The sequence below is a fragment of the Sprattus sprattus genome, assembly GCF_963457725.1.
Source record: "Sprattus sprattus genome assembly, chromosome: 5".
Classification (NCBI taxonomy): domain Eukaryota; kingdom Metazoa; phylum Chordata; class Actinopteri; order Clupeiformes; family Clupeidae; genus Sprattus; species Sprattus sprattus.
The window spans coordinates 31,147,534-31,163,317 of NC_137924.1; the positions used below are offsets into that span (position 1 = coordinate 31,147,534).

The 15,784-nt window shown below is 46.2% G+C and overlaps 1 protein-coding gene across 1 annotated transcript in view; it reads left to right on the plus strand.

The window, feature by feature from the left end:
- tmem198aa (transmembrane protein 198aa) overlaps positions 1–6,653 on the plus strand; it is a gene marked incomplete at both ends in the record, with an annotated part of 16,279 nt that extends 9,626 nt beyond the window's left edge. Inside the window, 4 exons of the mRNA XM_080840000.1 lie at positions 196–434; positions 975–1,308; positions 5,623–6,155; positions 6,477–6,653. Of these exons, the coding sequence (XP_080696126.1) occupies positions 196–434; positions 975–1,308; positions 5,623–6,155; positions 6,477–6,653 (1,283 nt within the window). The remainder of the gene's footprint in view (positions 1–195; positions 435–974; positions 1,309–5,622; positions 6,156–6,476) is intronic.
- Positions 6,654–15,784: the final 9,131 nt, after the last annotated feature.

The window sequence follows — 15,784 nt, forward strand, 5'->3', positions numbered from 1 at the left end:
TACATGTAGACATGAAATAAACAATAAAATAAAGACATGAACAGACTACAAATACGTATGAGAAGAGCACACTAAAGCACTTTGACTAACCTCTGTGTTTGAAACAATACCATGCAAACAATAACACACCTGCCCATCCGTCTCCAGGCTACAATCTCTCTCTCAAACCTAACCTCTCCCTTCTCTCTCCTCCAGGCTACCGGTGCTTCAAGGCGGTGATGTTCCTGACGGGCCTGATGTTCGGCTCCGTGGTCATCTTCATGCTGTGCTACAAGGAGCGTGTGCTGGACACGCAGCTGAGCGTGGAGGCGTCTGTGGGCATCGGCCTGGGCATCGGCACCCTGTGCGGCCTGGTCACCATGCTGGTGCGCAGCGTGGGCCTCTTCATGGTGGGGCTGCTGCTCGGGCTGCTGGTGGCGTTGGCATCACTGGTGGTAAGCAGGGCAGGGTAGGGCAGGGCAGGGCAGGGTAGGGCAGGGCAGGGTAGGGCAGGGCAGGGCAGGGTAGGGCAGGGCAGGGCAGGGCAGGGCAGGGCAGGGCAGGGCAGGGCAGGGTAGGGTAGGGCAGGGCAGGGCAGGGCAGGGCAGGTCAGGACTTCCTGTTTGTGCTTACTGTTTGTTTTCATAGGGCAGCAGATTACAGGTAGAGTCTAATCCTGGATCTGCTTTAGTCTAGCAGTAATGTTTCCTTTTTCCCCAACATATCTTTTTTTTCCTTTATTTGCACACCTGAGAATTGAAATCCCACTTGAAGAGTGTACCTTTTTATGTGCACTTTAGCAAACTTGCACACCATCAAAGTCTGGTGAAACTAGCTCATTATCAAACGCTTAATTTATCTCTTGAAAATCTGTGTGTTTTCTTTTCTACTGTGTGGCGCATTGTGTTACCTCCGTGTTTGAAATGTGCCGTACAAAGTTTGATTTGATTCGATTTGATTCATCAGTAAACGTGCATTCTCGTGATGGTTGCCAGGTCCTGGAGGAGTTCTACCAGCCGCGCACCATGTGGCTGCCGCTGGGTGTGCTGTTGGGCTCGGGGATGCTGTTTGCAGTGCTCACGCTGCAGTGGCAACGCTGCTTCGTCACGCTCTCCACGGCGACCTTCGGCGCGGCCGTCATCACTGTCACCGTGGACTACTTCGTGGAGATGCTGGCGCTGGTGCGGCATGTGTACGAGCGGGTCAAGCTGGCACCGCGCCACGTCTGCTGGTTCACCTGGGTCATCATGGGCGTCTGGCCCACCCTGGCACTGCTCGGGGTTCTGATCCAGTGGAAGGTCACGGCAGAGGGGTACTCCCACACTGAAGGTGAGGAGGAGGGAAGTGAGGTCACAGGGGTTAAGGGTCATGGGAGAGTATGGCACTGTATTTGACAGGAAGAAGGGAAAGAAGTTAGGGTAACTGCATCACTTACATCACTAGATTTTTATAAGGGACGGTATAAATGGTCTGGTACCTTGAAATTATTCCTTGGTTATTGTTAAGATACCCCCCCCCCCCCCCCCTCCATCTATTATGATGTGATCAGCTCAATTCAGACTGGCCTAATATTGGCTACATATACAGAGCCCCCTGTCCCCAGCAGTTCAGTAGGCTGGCACTCTGTGTTCTGCTTTCAGGGCTCACCCTGTCCCAGTATTCCTAACACCCCTGCTCTGTGAGACAGTGTGTGTCTGTGTGTGTATGTTTGTGTGTGTGTGTGTGTGTGTGTGTGTGTGTGTGTGTGTGTATGTGTGTGTGTGTGTGTGTGTGTGTGTGTCTGTTTGTGTGTGTGTGTGTGTGTGTGTGTGTGTGTGTGTGTGTGTGTGTGTGTGTGTGTGTGTGTGTGTGTGTGTGTGTGTGTGTGTGTGTGTGTCTGTGTGTGAGTGTGGTCCCTCTGCCAGGAGTCACTGAGATGTGTGGCGTCCCGCCTGGCTGGCCTTTGAACATGATAAACACTCAGCAGGGAACCAGACAGGGATGGCCCTAGTGTACGGCTCTTAGAAGCCCCCGTGTAGCCTGTTACTGGCTGTGGAGTATTATGGTCTGTCTTTCTTGTGTCTGTATTCCACACAAGCGTACTTACTTGGCTTTTTATCTCTCAACGCATTATTCCACACACAAACTACTTTGTGTGTCTCTGTCTCCCTCTATGAGTGCTTGTTATGTGTCTATCTATCAATCTCCTCTCTTTTCCCGTCTCTCTCTGTATATATTTCCTTTTTGTCTCTCTCTCTCTCTATCTCTCTATCTTCATAGTATCTCTACATACTGTAGAAATGATGTACAGAGGATCTATGGATGCTGTAGAGATGCTGTAGAGATTCTATGCTGTAAGGATGCTGTACAGATGCCAGTTCAGCCTGGTGTTTCTTTCGAGCTGAGGCGTGTCAATTTACTCCCTCTCCCTGCTCGTTAGCACATCTCATACTAATGATCTCTCCTAATGAGCTCATTCAGCGCTTCCAGTCCTCACACTCCTAAATCACCGCTTTTTGTTGACCTGACATGGATATTTTGCGCTGATGCCGGGCCCCCCTGTGTACACTAAGCTCTCTACCCAGGTTAATCACAGGCCGTCCTCTGGTGTGGAAGAGTCTTGATTGAATAACACTGGTTGATGAAGCTGTTTTTTTTTTTGCTTACCATAGGAACACATTGCAACTCATAAAAAGTCTGTCAGTGGGGAAGCTTCATCAGAAATTATTGTCTGCTTTTGCTGCTTGTTCATCTCGTTGGAACCCATGAACAACCCTTTTAGGACCCATGAACAACCCACCGCAGGGCAACATCATCAGGCTCCATTGTTCTATCTCCTCATCGTGTTAATTTGCAGGCGTCAAAATCTGCTGATTGACAGATGCGCCTTCAGTCTATCAGCTGATTGGCAGATGCGCCTTCCGTCTATCTCAGTAAACCAGTTAGCTGTCCACTGCAAAGCCTTTCCGTGCGCTGGCCAATCCACTTATCGGACAGCAAGGTTGTTGTCATTCAGTGGGAGTGCTTTCGCCAGAGTCCTCTCACAGTGAGCGGCCGGCCAGGCATTGGATTAGTAGAGACAGAAAGAGAGAGCATGAGGAGAATAGTAAGCAGGTGTTGACTGAAGGAGATGTGGGCAGGAGACAGCAGAGATTGGGGTTGGGGTTGGGAAACCAGAGGATTTGTGTTCAATAGAGACGGGATGTTGGGTAGGGTGTGTGTGTGTGTGTGTGTGTGTGTGTGTGTGTGTGTGTGTGTGTGTGTGTGTGTGTGTGTGTGTGTGTGTGTGTGTGTGTGTGTGTGTGTGTGTTTGTGTGTGTGTGTGTGGGGGGAGGGGGCTTAAGGAGGAGGGAGCAACATACAGATTAGGTGCGGTGTGTTATTGAGAGACGTTGGTAAACATGTTATAGGGAGGGAGTGAGAGGAGGGGAGAACGAAAGAGAGAGGCAGAGAGAGAAAGAGAGAGAGAGAAGAAAGTTAGAGAGGGAGGGAGTGAGAGGAGGAGAGAACAAAAGAGAGAGGCAGAGATAGAAAGAGGTGGAGAGAGAAAGAGAGAGAGAGAGACAGAGAGAGAAAGAGGTGGAGAGAGAAAGAGAGAGAGAGAGAGAGAGAAGAAAGGTAGAAGGAGATTAAAGGAGGGAGAAATGAAAAACCTTATGCCAAATGAAGTCAGATATCCATCAGAAATCCTGTGGAAAGCTTGAACCCCCCCCCCCCCCACACACACACACACACAAACCCACACACACACACACACACAAACCCACACGCACACATAGACGTGTCTACATGCACACACACACACACACACACACACATAAGCCCACACATACACCCACACATACATTCATGTGCACACAGATATTCATATGCACACACACAACACACAATCATGCACACACACACATACACACACACACACAGACAGACACACATGCACACAGACACAGACAAAGACACACACACACACATACATATTCACACATTCCTCCAGACTAGTGGAAGACTTGCTGATCAAAGCATGTTCAGAGAGGAAGAGACGCTGTATGTGTCACTGTAATGACGCATGTGCCTCATCTTTTGAGTGTGTGTGTGTGTGTGTGTGTGTGCGTGTGTGTGTGTGAGTGTGGGTGTGTGTGTATGTGTCTTCATGTCAATATAAATACCTGTATTTACTTTCATGTGTGTCTGTGTTTGTGTGTTTCATTGAGTCTGTGTAAGTATTGAATCTATGTGTAAGTATTGATTCTAATTGAGTCTATGTGTAAGTATGTATGTGTGTGTGACAAGTGTGCATGTGTGCGAGTGTGTGTGTCTGTGTGGAGAGTGGAGCGTGTGTGTAAGATCATTAAGCCAATTCCCTAACAGATGGGTTTTCTTAAACAGGCGCCAGCACTGTCGAGGCACAACCCAATGCCAGCAGTGACAGAAATAACCCCACAGCTCACAAGACAGAGAGAAATAAACAACAGCCAACAAGACACACACACAGACACAACTACACACAGAAATAACCCCACATCTCACAAGAAAGAGAGAAATAAACAACAGCCAACAGGACACACACACAGAGACAAACACACACAGATAGGAAGAGGGAGAAGGGTGGGAAGGGAAAAAGACAGAGGAAAAGAATGTGTGTGATCAACACAGAGAGAAAATAACATTGAGAGAAAGAGAGAGTGGGACAGATAGAGAGGGAGGGAGTGTGAAAAAGAGGGAGAGTGATAGAGAGAGGGAGTGATAGAGGGATAGAGAGAGAGAGAGGGAGGGAGAGTGACAAAGAGGGAGAATGATAGAGAGAGAGGGAGAGGGAGAGAGATACAGACAGGAAAAGCAGGCGACAATAAGAGGGAGAGAGAGCTATTAGAGAATTAGCTAGTCCTCTGGAGCAGCTTATCATGCGTCAACACTTGTGATCGTTAGCTGTGCGTGCGGCGCAGTGGGCTGTCTACAGGGTATTACGCTCACGGTGTGACATGCAATGAGACGCTGTGAGACGATGTCACTTCCTCTTAAGGATGTGTTTGCTGGGGGGAGGCTGAATTGCTGGTGATGTTTGCATTTGTGTTGGTGCACTAAAGGAAGCATGACTGACTGACTGACACTCTTACTGCCCTGCTGTTTCTCTCTATTCATTGCTTCCTCTGTCAATCTCTCTCTATCCCTCATTTTACCCATCACACCAACCCTCTGCCTCCCCATTTCTCCTTCTCTCTCTATCCCTCCCTCTCTCCCTCTCTCTCTTTCTCTTTCTCTCTCTATCCCTCTCTCCCTCTCTCCTCTCTCTCTATCTATCTCTAAATATCTGTCTTACTCACGCATATCTAATTATCTGTCTCTTGCTATCTCTTCATCTCCCCTTCATATCATGCTATCTCTTCATCTATCCTTCAAATACCCTCCTTCCTTCTTGCACTTTCTTTTTACCACCATCTGTCTCTCCATCTCTCCCTCCCTCTTTCCCTTCCTCCCTCTATCCCTCCTCTATCTCCCTCCTTCCCTCTATTCCTCTCTCCCTCTATTCCTTCCTCTATCTTCCTCTCCCTCCCTCCCTCTCCCTCCATTCTTCTATATCTCCATTTCTCCCTCCCTCTCCCCCTCACTCTGTCTCTCCATCCCTCCCTCCCTCCCTCTCTCTGTTGTTTCTCTCCCCCTCTGAAGTGTTCATTAGCCACCAGCAGCGGCGCGTGCAACTGATGAAGATCCGCCAGAGGGAGGAGAGGAAGGAGTGCAACAAGAAGAAGAAGAAGAAGAAACAGCAGCAGCCAAAGCAGCAGCAGCACCACCAGCAGCAGCAGCATCATCATAAGCAGAAGCCCTCGCTCCAGCAGAATCACCATGACCAGCATCCTCATCCACATCCACAGCAACAGCATCACGGTCAGCAGCAGCAGCCATATCCCAAACAAAAGAGGATTCAGCATCAGCACCACAGCCAGAGCCAGAGCCAAAGCAGCAGCCACTCACGCCAAAATCAGTACCAGCATCCACAGCTTCCGCAGCATCAGCAGCAGCCCCAGCAGCCTCAGCAGCAGAATCCACAGCATCCACAGCAGCAGAATCAGTACCAGCCCTATCACAGCCACAGCCAGCCCCACACCTCTCGCTCGCAGAAATCAGGCCCCCACCCTGACCCCACCTACAGGCGCAAGCCCAACCCAATACGCCGCTTTGACGGAGATGTGCTTTCGCCGGTGAGACTGTGTGTGTGTGAGGGTGTGTTTTGGTGTGTGTTTATGTGAAAATCATTCCCCTGTGTGGGTGAATCCATATATTGGATGACATTACTTTTTGGTTGTTGATTGCTGGTCCGTGATCTATCAAAAGCACATTCCATAAATGTGAAATTCCATAAATGAGAAAGAAGTATTACAGCATAAAATATTATGCCTGCCACCAGTGTACAGTATTTTAAACCTTGTAAACAGTTTTATAAACATACTTTATTTTCACTCACTAGTATGACCAGACTAACACCCCTTCCCTTCTACCCCCCTCCCCGTCTCTCTCTGCAGAGCTACATTCAGAGTTTTCGGGACAGGCAGGGGGATAGCCGTGGCTACTCCCAGGGGCGTATGGTTGGGGGGTCCCACCACATCGTGGACCTGGACTATGACTACGGCTCCCAGGTCCCCCTAACCGCGGCTGCAGCCGCCGCAGCCGCACCCGAGGGACCCACTGTACGAGTGTGACCACCCTTCACCCCTTTTCTTCATCCCAAAACCTGATCTCACTGCTTGCGCCCAGGCCCCCCTGCCCCCCCTCCCCCCCGCCTCAGCCAAAATCATTCCCCTGCATTTGGAGACGACCCCCATCCTGACCTCAACCCCACCTGAAGTTTGTGCTCAGTTAAAACTCAAAGTGCAGAAGTTCTCCTTGTGGGGACTGGAGTTGGCAGTCAGAGCGGGACAGTGAAGTCTCACACACTGCAGGAAAAAGAATATTTTACCCAGACAAGATGGCCAACAGCAGGGAGCTTAAATATGCAGAGCATCAAACAAGATGGCAGGAACCACTGAGAGAAAAAAAAACTGCAGGTTAACCAAGATGATTACAGACAAACAAGATGGCTAAAAACCATCGAACAAGCTGCACAAAATGGCTAACAAAAAACAAACACTGAACAAGATCAAACATGATGGCTCACAATGACAATGAACTATGTACATAGTCAACCAGTCAAAACGTTGCTGACAGCAGTGAAGTACCACTTTGAAAGGACACAGCAGTTAGTTACAAGTATGCTGTGTGATTTAGCCCATATAACACTATGCTGTATCATTTACTGGCTAAAGACAACTGAAGGTTTCAGGGAGTAATGTTTACAACAAATAACTACAAAAAGCATGCACCAGACGGTTTACACACACGATCAAATCAAACTACACCGACAGAAAATACAAAGACAGCCAGGTTTTTAATCTTTCAGTACCTTTATACACTTCCATTCCCTTAGCATATTCGTCAGGTCAGATTTACCATGTAAAATCTGTCTTTTTTTCTCTCCTCCTCCTTCCTCCTCCTCTCATCACCCTCTCCAAGACCCTACTGGTGAATGTGCCTAGCCTGAGGTGTTCTGTAATTACTGCTCATGTTTTTCTTAATCCTGGACTCCTGCTGTTTGACTAAAGAGGGAGGAGGGCTGTGCCCTTCTCCTCTGAAATGTGGTTCATCATTAGCCCCTGGTCACCTTCGCCTCGCTAGGCAGGCAGCGCCCTCATTAAAGGAGAGAGGAAAGTCCCGCTCCAAATGAAGGCCATTTCGTCAAGTAGCCTGTGCGAAGCCTGTGATGAGGACAAGCAGCCTGTGCGAAGCCTGTGATGAGGACAAGAAGCCTGTGCGAAGCCTGTGATGAGGACAAGAAGCCTGTGCGAAGCCTGTGATGAGGACAAGCAGCCTGTGCGAAGCCTGTGATGAGGACTTGGATGGAGATGGCTTCTGCTAGAGAGACAATGCTAGACCGATGCAAGATCAATATGACACCAATAAAAAGACTGATGCAAGATCAATATGACACCTAACAAAAGACCTATGCTAGATCCTCCCCGGATCAATACCAGAGAAGACGATTACTAACACAAGACCAGGAGAAAAAGACTAGTATACTGACATGTGACCAACATATGACCTTTGCTAGACAATGCAGAACTCAAACACATGAGACCACGACAAGACCCACACTTGACATTTCAGTGCTTAAAGGACCAACACCAAAACCCTAGCCTATATCCAACCACAAGGGGACCAATTTAGTAGCAACTTAAGATGACATACGAAAACAGTTATTGAATGGAAACTAAATGACTGATTAACTGATTGACGATCATTCTGCAATGCCATGGACATTTATCTGAGGACATGACCAGTCCTACCATGCTAGAGATGGTACAGGTAGCCATGACTACTGGACCAGATCTGTAGCCGATCAGGGCCGACTCCTTCTCCTGATCCCCTCAGATGTCCTTTGAGGATGCTACAGGACGTTGAGGGTGGCGTGCTGGCTGGCCCTTATGTCGTGGCCTGGATTACTGCCGAAGCCCTGGCACCTGTCCAGCAGCCTCTCTATGGAGCGTGTGTGTGTGCGCGGGGATCACACCTTGAGTTCACACACTGGACAGACGGAACAGACTCTCACAGTCTGTCTGTGTGAGGACGGTTATCTGAGGTGTGCAAAATGAGAACTGACTGTGAATTGACCTCAGTGAAAGGAGTTGTACTTTCTGCAATTTCAATTTTCTTTTTTTAAATTTAAAACAAGCAGCTTTGCCTTTGAAGATTCTGGTGACGTTCAACATGTTTGGACTGGGTTGACATGAAAGACTCCTCTATCATTTAGATAGATCTCCTCTCCCAGGACAGAATGGAGTTTGACATAGAAGTATGTGCTCTGACATGTTGTTTTCTACTCTGGTGAGAAATGGCAGCCAGTTCGTGGCGAAACTGGAGGTTTCCCTGGTGATAATTCCTGACCAGAGATCCCCCATTCAGCATCTCCACGGAGATGGTTTAGGATGGTTGTGGAATTTAGGGATTGCCATTCCCATGTGACAGAGTGGGACCAAACACCCATCTACACACTAACAAAGGACTGACCATAGAAGTCCGTGAGAAGAGCAGATGCTGTGTGTATGTTTGTGTGCGTGTACATGTGTGTGTGTGTGTGTGTGTGTGTGTGTGTGTGTGTGTGTGTGTGTGTGTGTGTGTGTGTGTGTGTGTGTGTGTGTGTGTGTGTGTGTATAAGTGTGTGTGTGTGTATTTGTGTGTGTGTGTGTGTGTGCAGAACACAGCAGAATTTCATTGGGACTCATCCTTGGCATATGGACCAAGTGTGTGGTTGTCTGTGGACACAAGGACTCTTAGCTACAGCAGGTGAAAGTGGAGGATGTCTTTTTCTCTCTTCTCATCGTCTCTCTCTCTTTCTCTTGTATCTCTCTCTTCTTCCTCTACTCCTCTTTCCTGTTTCAGTCCTCGACTCTCCTCTCCTCTCCTCTCCTCTCCTCTCCACTTTCTTGTCAGAAACATTGGCTGTCTCAAGAGATGCTCTTCTCTCCTCTCTTCTCCTCACATCTCTTCTCCTCTCTTTTCTTTTCTTCTCTTTTCTTCTCTTCTCTTTTCTTCTCTTCTCTCTTTTTCTCTTATCTTCTCCTCTCCTCTCTTCTGTTCTCTTCTCTTCTCCTCTCTTCTCCTCTCCGCTCTTCTTCTCTTCTCTTTTCCTCTCGAGTCGTTTTCTTGGTTCCCTCTCAATCTCCTTTTTTGTACATTTTCTGAATGTTGCACAATGTTGTACAGTACTGTACTGTCTTTGACTTTTATGTCTCCGGTTTCTATTTTTGATTCATCAGTGTGATCAATTTGTAACGACAGGGATGATCTGTCCCTACTCTTTACCCATTTTAGGGTGAGTGTGTGTGTGTGTGTGTGTGTGTGTGTGTGTGTGTGTGTGTGTGTGTGTGTGTGTGTGTGTGTGTGTATGTGTGTGTATGTGTGAGTGTGAGTGTGTGCGTGAGTGTGTTACTGTTTTTATATTTATTGTTAATTTATTAGTGAAGGTATCCTGAATCGCACTTTCCTTGGCATGGCCTGACTAATGACATGTAGGCTATCCTCTGCCCTAGGGCTCAATGATACGAGTCAGGTCAACAACAGAGACAAACAGCCTGGGCTTCGAATATTATTATTATTATTATTATTATTAGGCATGCATTTGTATAGACCTGGGTATGATAAATATTGTGCTTCTAAACCCCTTCTCTGTCGCTCATTATTGTGTGTGTGTGTGTGTGTGTGTGTGTGTGTGTGTGTGTGTGTGTGTGTGTTTGACATACTCATCTTGCACACACAACTTCTATAGCACAGGAAATAACCAGGAAGGCACATTTCAGCTCGGGAAAGACAGAGAGGGAGGGAGAGAGACAGAGTGAGTCAGGAGAGAAAGAGGAAGAGAGGGGAAGAGAGAGAGAGAGAAAGAATGACAGAGAGAGACAGAGTGAGTCAGGAGAGAAGTGTTGAGTGATGAGGGCAGAGAGGTAGAGAGACAGAGAGAAGAGGAGTAAAGAAGAGAGACAGAGTGAGTCAGGAGAGAAGAAGGAAGAGAGGGAAAAAGGGAGAGGGAGAGAAAGAGAGAGATAGAAAGAGAAAGAGAGAGAGCGCCTTAGCTGCCTCTGAATAATTGTACATATTGTTTATACATGAATTACACCCCCGGGGGCCAGAATCCATTTTCTAAAGAGGGGGAGAGGGATTAGTCTGAAGAGGACTGTGCTTGCAAGGCTTCATTTACACACAGGGAGAGAAGCCAGAAGGAAACAGTAACACATGACAAGAGGGTCAATCTTGCTGTGGTGAATATGATATTTTGGAAAGCAATCTCATATCAAATTTTGACATTTCCTTGCGTTTTCTGTCTATTATTTTGGAAGGGTATCAATTTAAGCCATTTCAACACACGCACGCACACACACACACACACACACACACACACACACACACACACACACACACACACACACACACACACACACACACACACACACACACACACACACACACACACACACACACACACACACACACACAGGGACACACAATGGGATGGTGATAGCTGAAGCCAGTTCCAGAATGATTACATGTTTCCAATTTCCGCCCCCTGTTCTACAAACTGCCATTAATCAGGAGGACGTCCCTGCGGGAGGCCTGGGAGATTGGAGCGGCTCCGCTGTTCCTCACTGCCCGCCTCCGCCCTCGGTTCGCGCCAGAGAGAGGGGGAGAGAATAAAAACACTGATAACGCATAGCTGCTTTTGTTTTTCAAATTGAATTCCAATGGAAGGAACATGACGGAGAGAGTGAGAATGACACAGATAGAGAGAGAGAGAGAGACACAGAGAGAAAGAGAGGGAGCGGGAGAACAAAGTAAGGACAAATTCTGAAAGACATTTGAGGACAGGGGTAGGGAGAGGCAGAGAAAGGGAGGGAGAGAGAGAGAGGGAGGAAGAGAGAGAGGGTGATAGAGGGAGGGCGAGAGGGAGATAGAGGGAAAGACAGAGGGAGAGAGGGAGGGAGAGAGAGACAGAGAGAGAGAGAGAGAGAGAGAGGGGCAGTAAAGAAGGACGTCAGGCAGGGAGCAGAAAGGGAGATAGAGGGAGAGAGAGAGGGAGAGAGAGGGTGATAGAGGGAGAGAGAGAGGGAGGGAGATAGAGGGAAAGAGAGAGGGAGGGAGGGAGATAGAGACACAGAGAGAGAGAGAGAGAGTCAGTAAAGAAGGACGTCAGGCAGGGAGCAGAGAGGGAGATAGAGGGAGAGAGAGGGAGGGAGAGAGAGGGTGATAGAGGGAGAGAGAGAGGGAGGGAGATAGAGGGAAAGAGAGAGGGAGGGAGGGAGATAGAGACACAGAGAGAGAGAGAGAGAGTCAGTAAAGAAGGACGACAGGCAGGGAGCAGAGAGGGAGAGAGAGGGAGAGAGGAAATTAATAATTGGAAATATTTTAATTGAGAGTTTAATCACGCTGTTGTGCATTTTTGTCGCTGCTTTTGTTCAATGTATATTTATTGAGATTTTCAAACACAAAGACAGTAGACACAATAACACTGGGACCAGCAAACAAACACAACACCACAAAACAAAACAGGAAAAAAAAAAAAAAAAAAAAGGTCCAAAGTGGTTAGTTACATGTAGTACATAACAACTTAGTCAGAGTCAAGGATCATGGTCATTTGTTCAACATATACAATAAATGGACGCCATGCTACATAAAATGTTTCTATTGATCCATTTACAGTATATCTCATTTTTTCAAGCTTAAGAAAAAACATCACATCACAGATCCATCTGCCAAAGGAAGGGGGGTGGTCACTCTTCCAATTCAAAAGAATGAGTCGCCGTGCTAAAAGGGAGGAATAGGCTAAACTATTTAATTGTGGCTTTTGCAGAGGGAGATCGTCTGCAGGTACACCAAAAAGTCCAATTAAAGGACAGGGATCAATAGTTAAACCTAAAATGGTTGAGTATACCTCAAATGCTGTTAGACTTGAACAGGACCAAAATGTGTGATACAGAGTGGCAGGTGCTTGCTTACATCTGTCACAGATAGGGTTAACTCCTGGGAAGATTTTGGACATTCTAACCTTGGACATATGAAGCCTATGTACAATCTTAAACTGAATAAGACTGTGCCTTGCACAAATAGAGGTGGAGTGAATTTTTTTGAATTATGTTAGACCATTGATCCTCAGTTATATCTGCACCCATATCCTTCTCCCAGTTTTCCTTTATTACTGACATTGAGGAACCTTCCAATTCAAATATAATTGTGTACAGCCTTGATACGGTTCCCTTCACCTCAGGAGGGGTTTCAAGGATTGAATCAAGTGTTGACTTTGGTGGAGGTGAGGGAAATTGAGTAAAGTGATTCTGTATGAAATGTCTGACTTGTAAATATCTGAAAAAATGGTGTGCTGGTAAAGAAAATTCCTGTCTAACTTGATCAAATGACATGAAAATGGCATCCTTGTATAACATCTTTATATTCACCACTCCGTTTCTAAACCAACAAGTAAATGTATTATCTTGGAGAGAGGGTGGGAATAGGTGGTTGGCTGTAATAGGGGAAAAAACTGACATAGAGACTAGCCCATAACGTTTCCGGAACTGAGACCAGATTTTTAAAGAATGGCGGACTACAGGATTCTGGCAGGTCTGTGGTGAATGTTAGGGAATAGATGAACACAAAAGAGCTGAAAGTTCATACAGGACTACAATAACTAGATTCAATTTGTAACCAGCCAGGAAGATCTCGGGAGGATGTATCCCATCGCCAATACAACAAGCTTTTGATATTGGCAGCCCAATAGTAAATTTGAAAATTAGGTAGGGCCATTCCGCCATGAATTTTAGGCCTCTGTAGAAACAATTTCCTGATCCTAGGTGTTTTATTATTCCAAATAAACGTTGAAATAAGACTATCAAGTTTTGTAAAAAATGCTTTTAAGGAAATATGGGATGCACTGAAATAAAAATAAGAATTTGGGAAGGATATTAATTTTAATTATACTGATTCGCCCGGCTAAGAACAAAGGCATAGTTGACCAGCGGGTAAGATCCTGTTGGGTGCGCTCCAAAAGTGGAGTAAAATTGGCCTTAAAAAGTTGGGAATGGGACCTTGTTATACACACACCCAGATAACTTATTATTAGTCACTTTGAAAGGTAGAGAGAGAAGTGAGGTCTGATTAGCAATTGTAGTAATGGGTAAGAGCTCACTTTTGTCAAGATTGAGTTTGTATCCTGAGAAACTGCCAAAAACTTTAAGGATGGTAAGAATATGCGGAATGGATGTAAGAGGGTCAGATATATACAGGAGGACATCGTCTGCGTATAGAGAAATTTTGTGTTCCTGATTTGCTCTGAAGATTCCTTTGATGTCGGTACACTGCCTAATAGTGGCTGCTAGGGGCTCCATTACCAAGGCAAAAAGCAGTGGAGACAGGGGACAGCCCTGTCTAGTCCCACGCTGAAGAGGGAAGTATGAGGAATACGTGTCATTAGTTCTGACTGAGGCCAAAGGAGATGAGTACAACAGTTTGACCCAAGAGATGAATGTATCCCCAAACCCAAACCGCTTAAGAACATAAAACAAGTAATTCCACTCCACACGATCAAACGCTTTCTCAGCGTCTTTTGTCGCTGCTTTTGATTTAATATCACACGGACGACCACGGCCTCCCTTTGATAGTAAAACAACAAAGGTGTACTGTGGGTATGATGCCTTTGTTAACTGACACATTACCGTCCATGTGTGTGCTGTGCATTTCCTAATTGAGCCGCTCAACCACTCAGCCAGCCGCAGAACGGAGGTCTGCTTGAGAGCACGCTAAGTGCTTCCCTGGAGAGAAGACAAAGGATGATTTTACACGTGCTCTTCTGTACGGCACAATAGGAAGTTGTGTGTGATTGCGGGTGAAATGGGTGAAGCCAGTAAAAAAAATAAAAATTAAACATTACAAGAACAGAAGGCCACAGGCCAACCACAGACAGTGCTCTACGGCGCCCCCCCAGGGTGAAGGCAGCAGTCATTTGTTATGGATTACAGGTAAGAGCATCACATCGCATCACATTATATGAGATATGGTAGACGCCTAAAAACTAACCATTTTGTTGTGGTCCTGATCTACCATGAATCCACATACACACACTTTCTCACCTCTGCTGAACCAGATCCATATACAGTATTTACCAGATTCAGTTTCTATGGCAGGGTGGATTGCATTGAGGCAGGCTTTCACATTTATCGATCTTAAGCCTTAAGGGGCTAGAAGCTGAAGACATGATTTGTGTAATTTGGTACAGACTTTGTTCCTGGAGCAGACATCTCTCATAAGGAGTCAATGATCTCAGGGATAATGTCCGCCGGTCAGTATAGTAAAATAAATCCAGACAGGATGAACAGGAACCCGACCTTTTAGCTATACATAATCCGGCTGATTTTTAAAAATAAATAATAAAATAATTAACTGTTCATTAAAAATAAATATTTTTGAGGAATGTATTTTATCGTATAACTGTATAATAAGTGGGCTATAGTCCGCCAGTCAGTATCGGAAAATAAATCTCTTCAGGACAATACAAGACGCCTATCCTGCGTGTTGGGGTCCTGTTTGTCCCGTGGGGATTTATTTTCCTATACATTATCCCTTACATAACAGATGTAGGCCAAACCCACTGCAGCGTCTGCATCTTTCTGGGTAGGTCTATATTATAAAATGACATCATGTTCCAGAAAAACATTCCTCCTACAAACAGTGCACTCACACTATGTCAGTCAGAAGAACCTGTGGAAATGAGTGCTGATTACAGGATACAGGACTGAGACATATGCTGATTGGATAAAGGAGTTCAGTAAGCAACACAGTGGTTGGCTAGGAGCTGCAGTGTAATTCAATTCAATGTTATTCATATAGCGAAAGAAAGAGAGAGAAAAAGAGAATATGAACTGAAAAAAAACAAGCAAACCATGAGACCCAACATCCAGAACAAATGGAGAGGGAAACGAGGAGACAATATACAGAGAAAAAGAGAGAAGAGGAAAAGAATGAGGAACAAGATAAAATATGAAGGATGGATGGCTGAAGAACAAGAGAAACAAATAAAGGGGGGAGGAAGAGAAGAGGGGAAAAAGGGTGGTTGATGGAGGACAGGGGATGTGGAACACAAAAAAAAAGAAGGAAAAAAATGAAGGGCACAGAACAGATGAAAATAACAGAGGGACAAGAAGGATAAAGAAAATTAGTAAAGGGGGTGGATTATGAGATGGGGGAGGGGGGGGGGGGT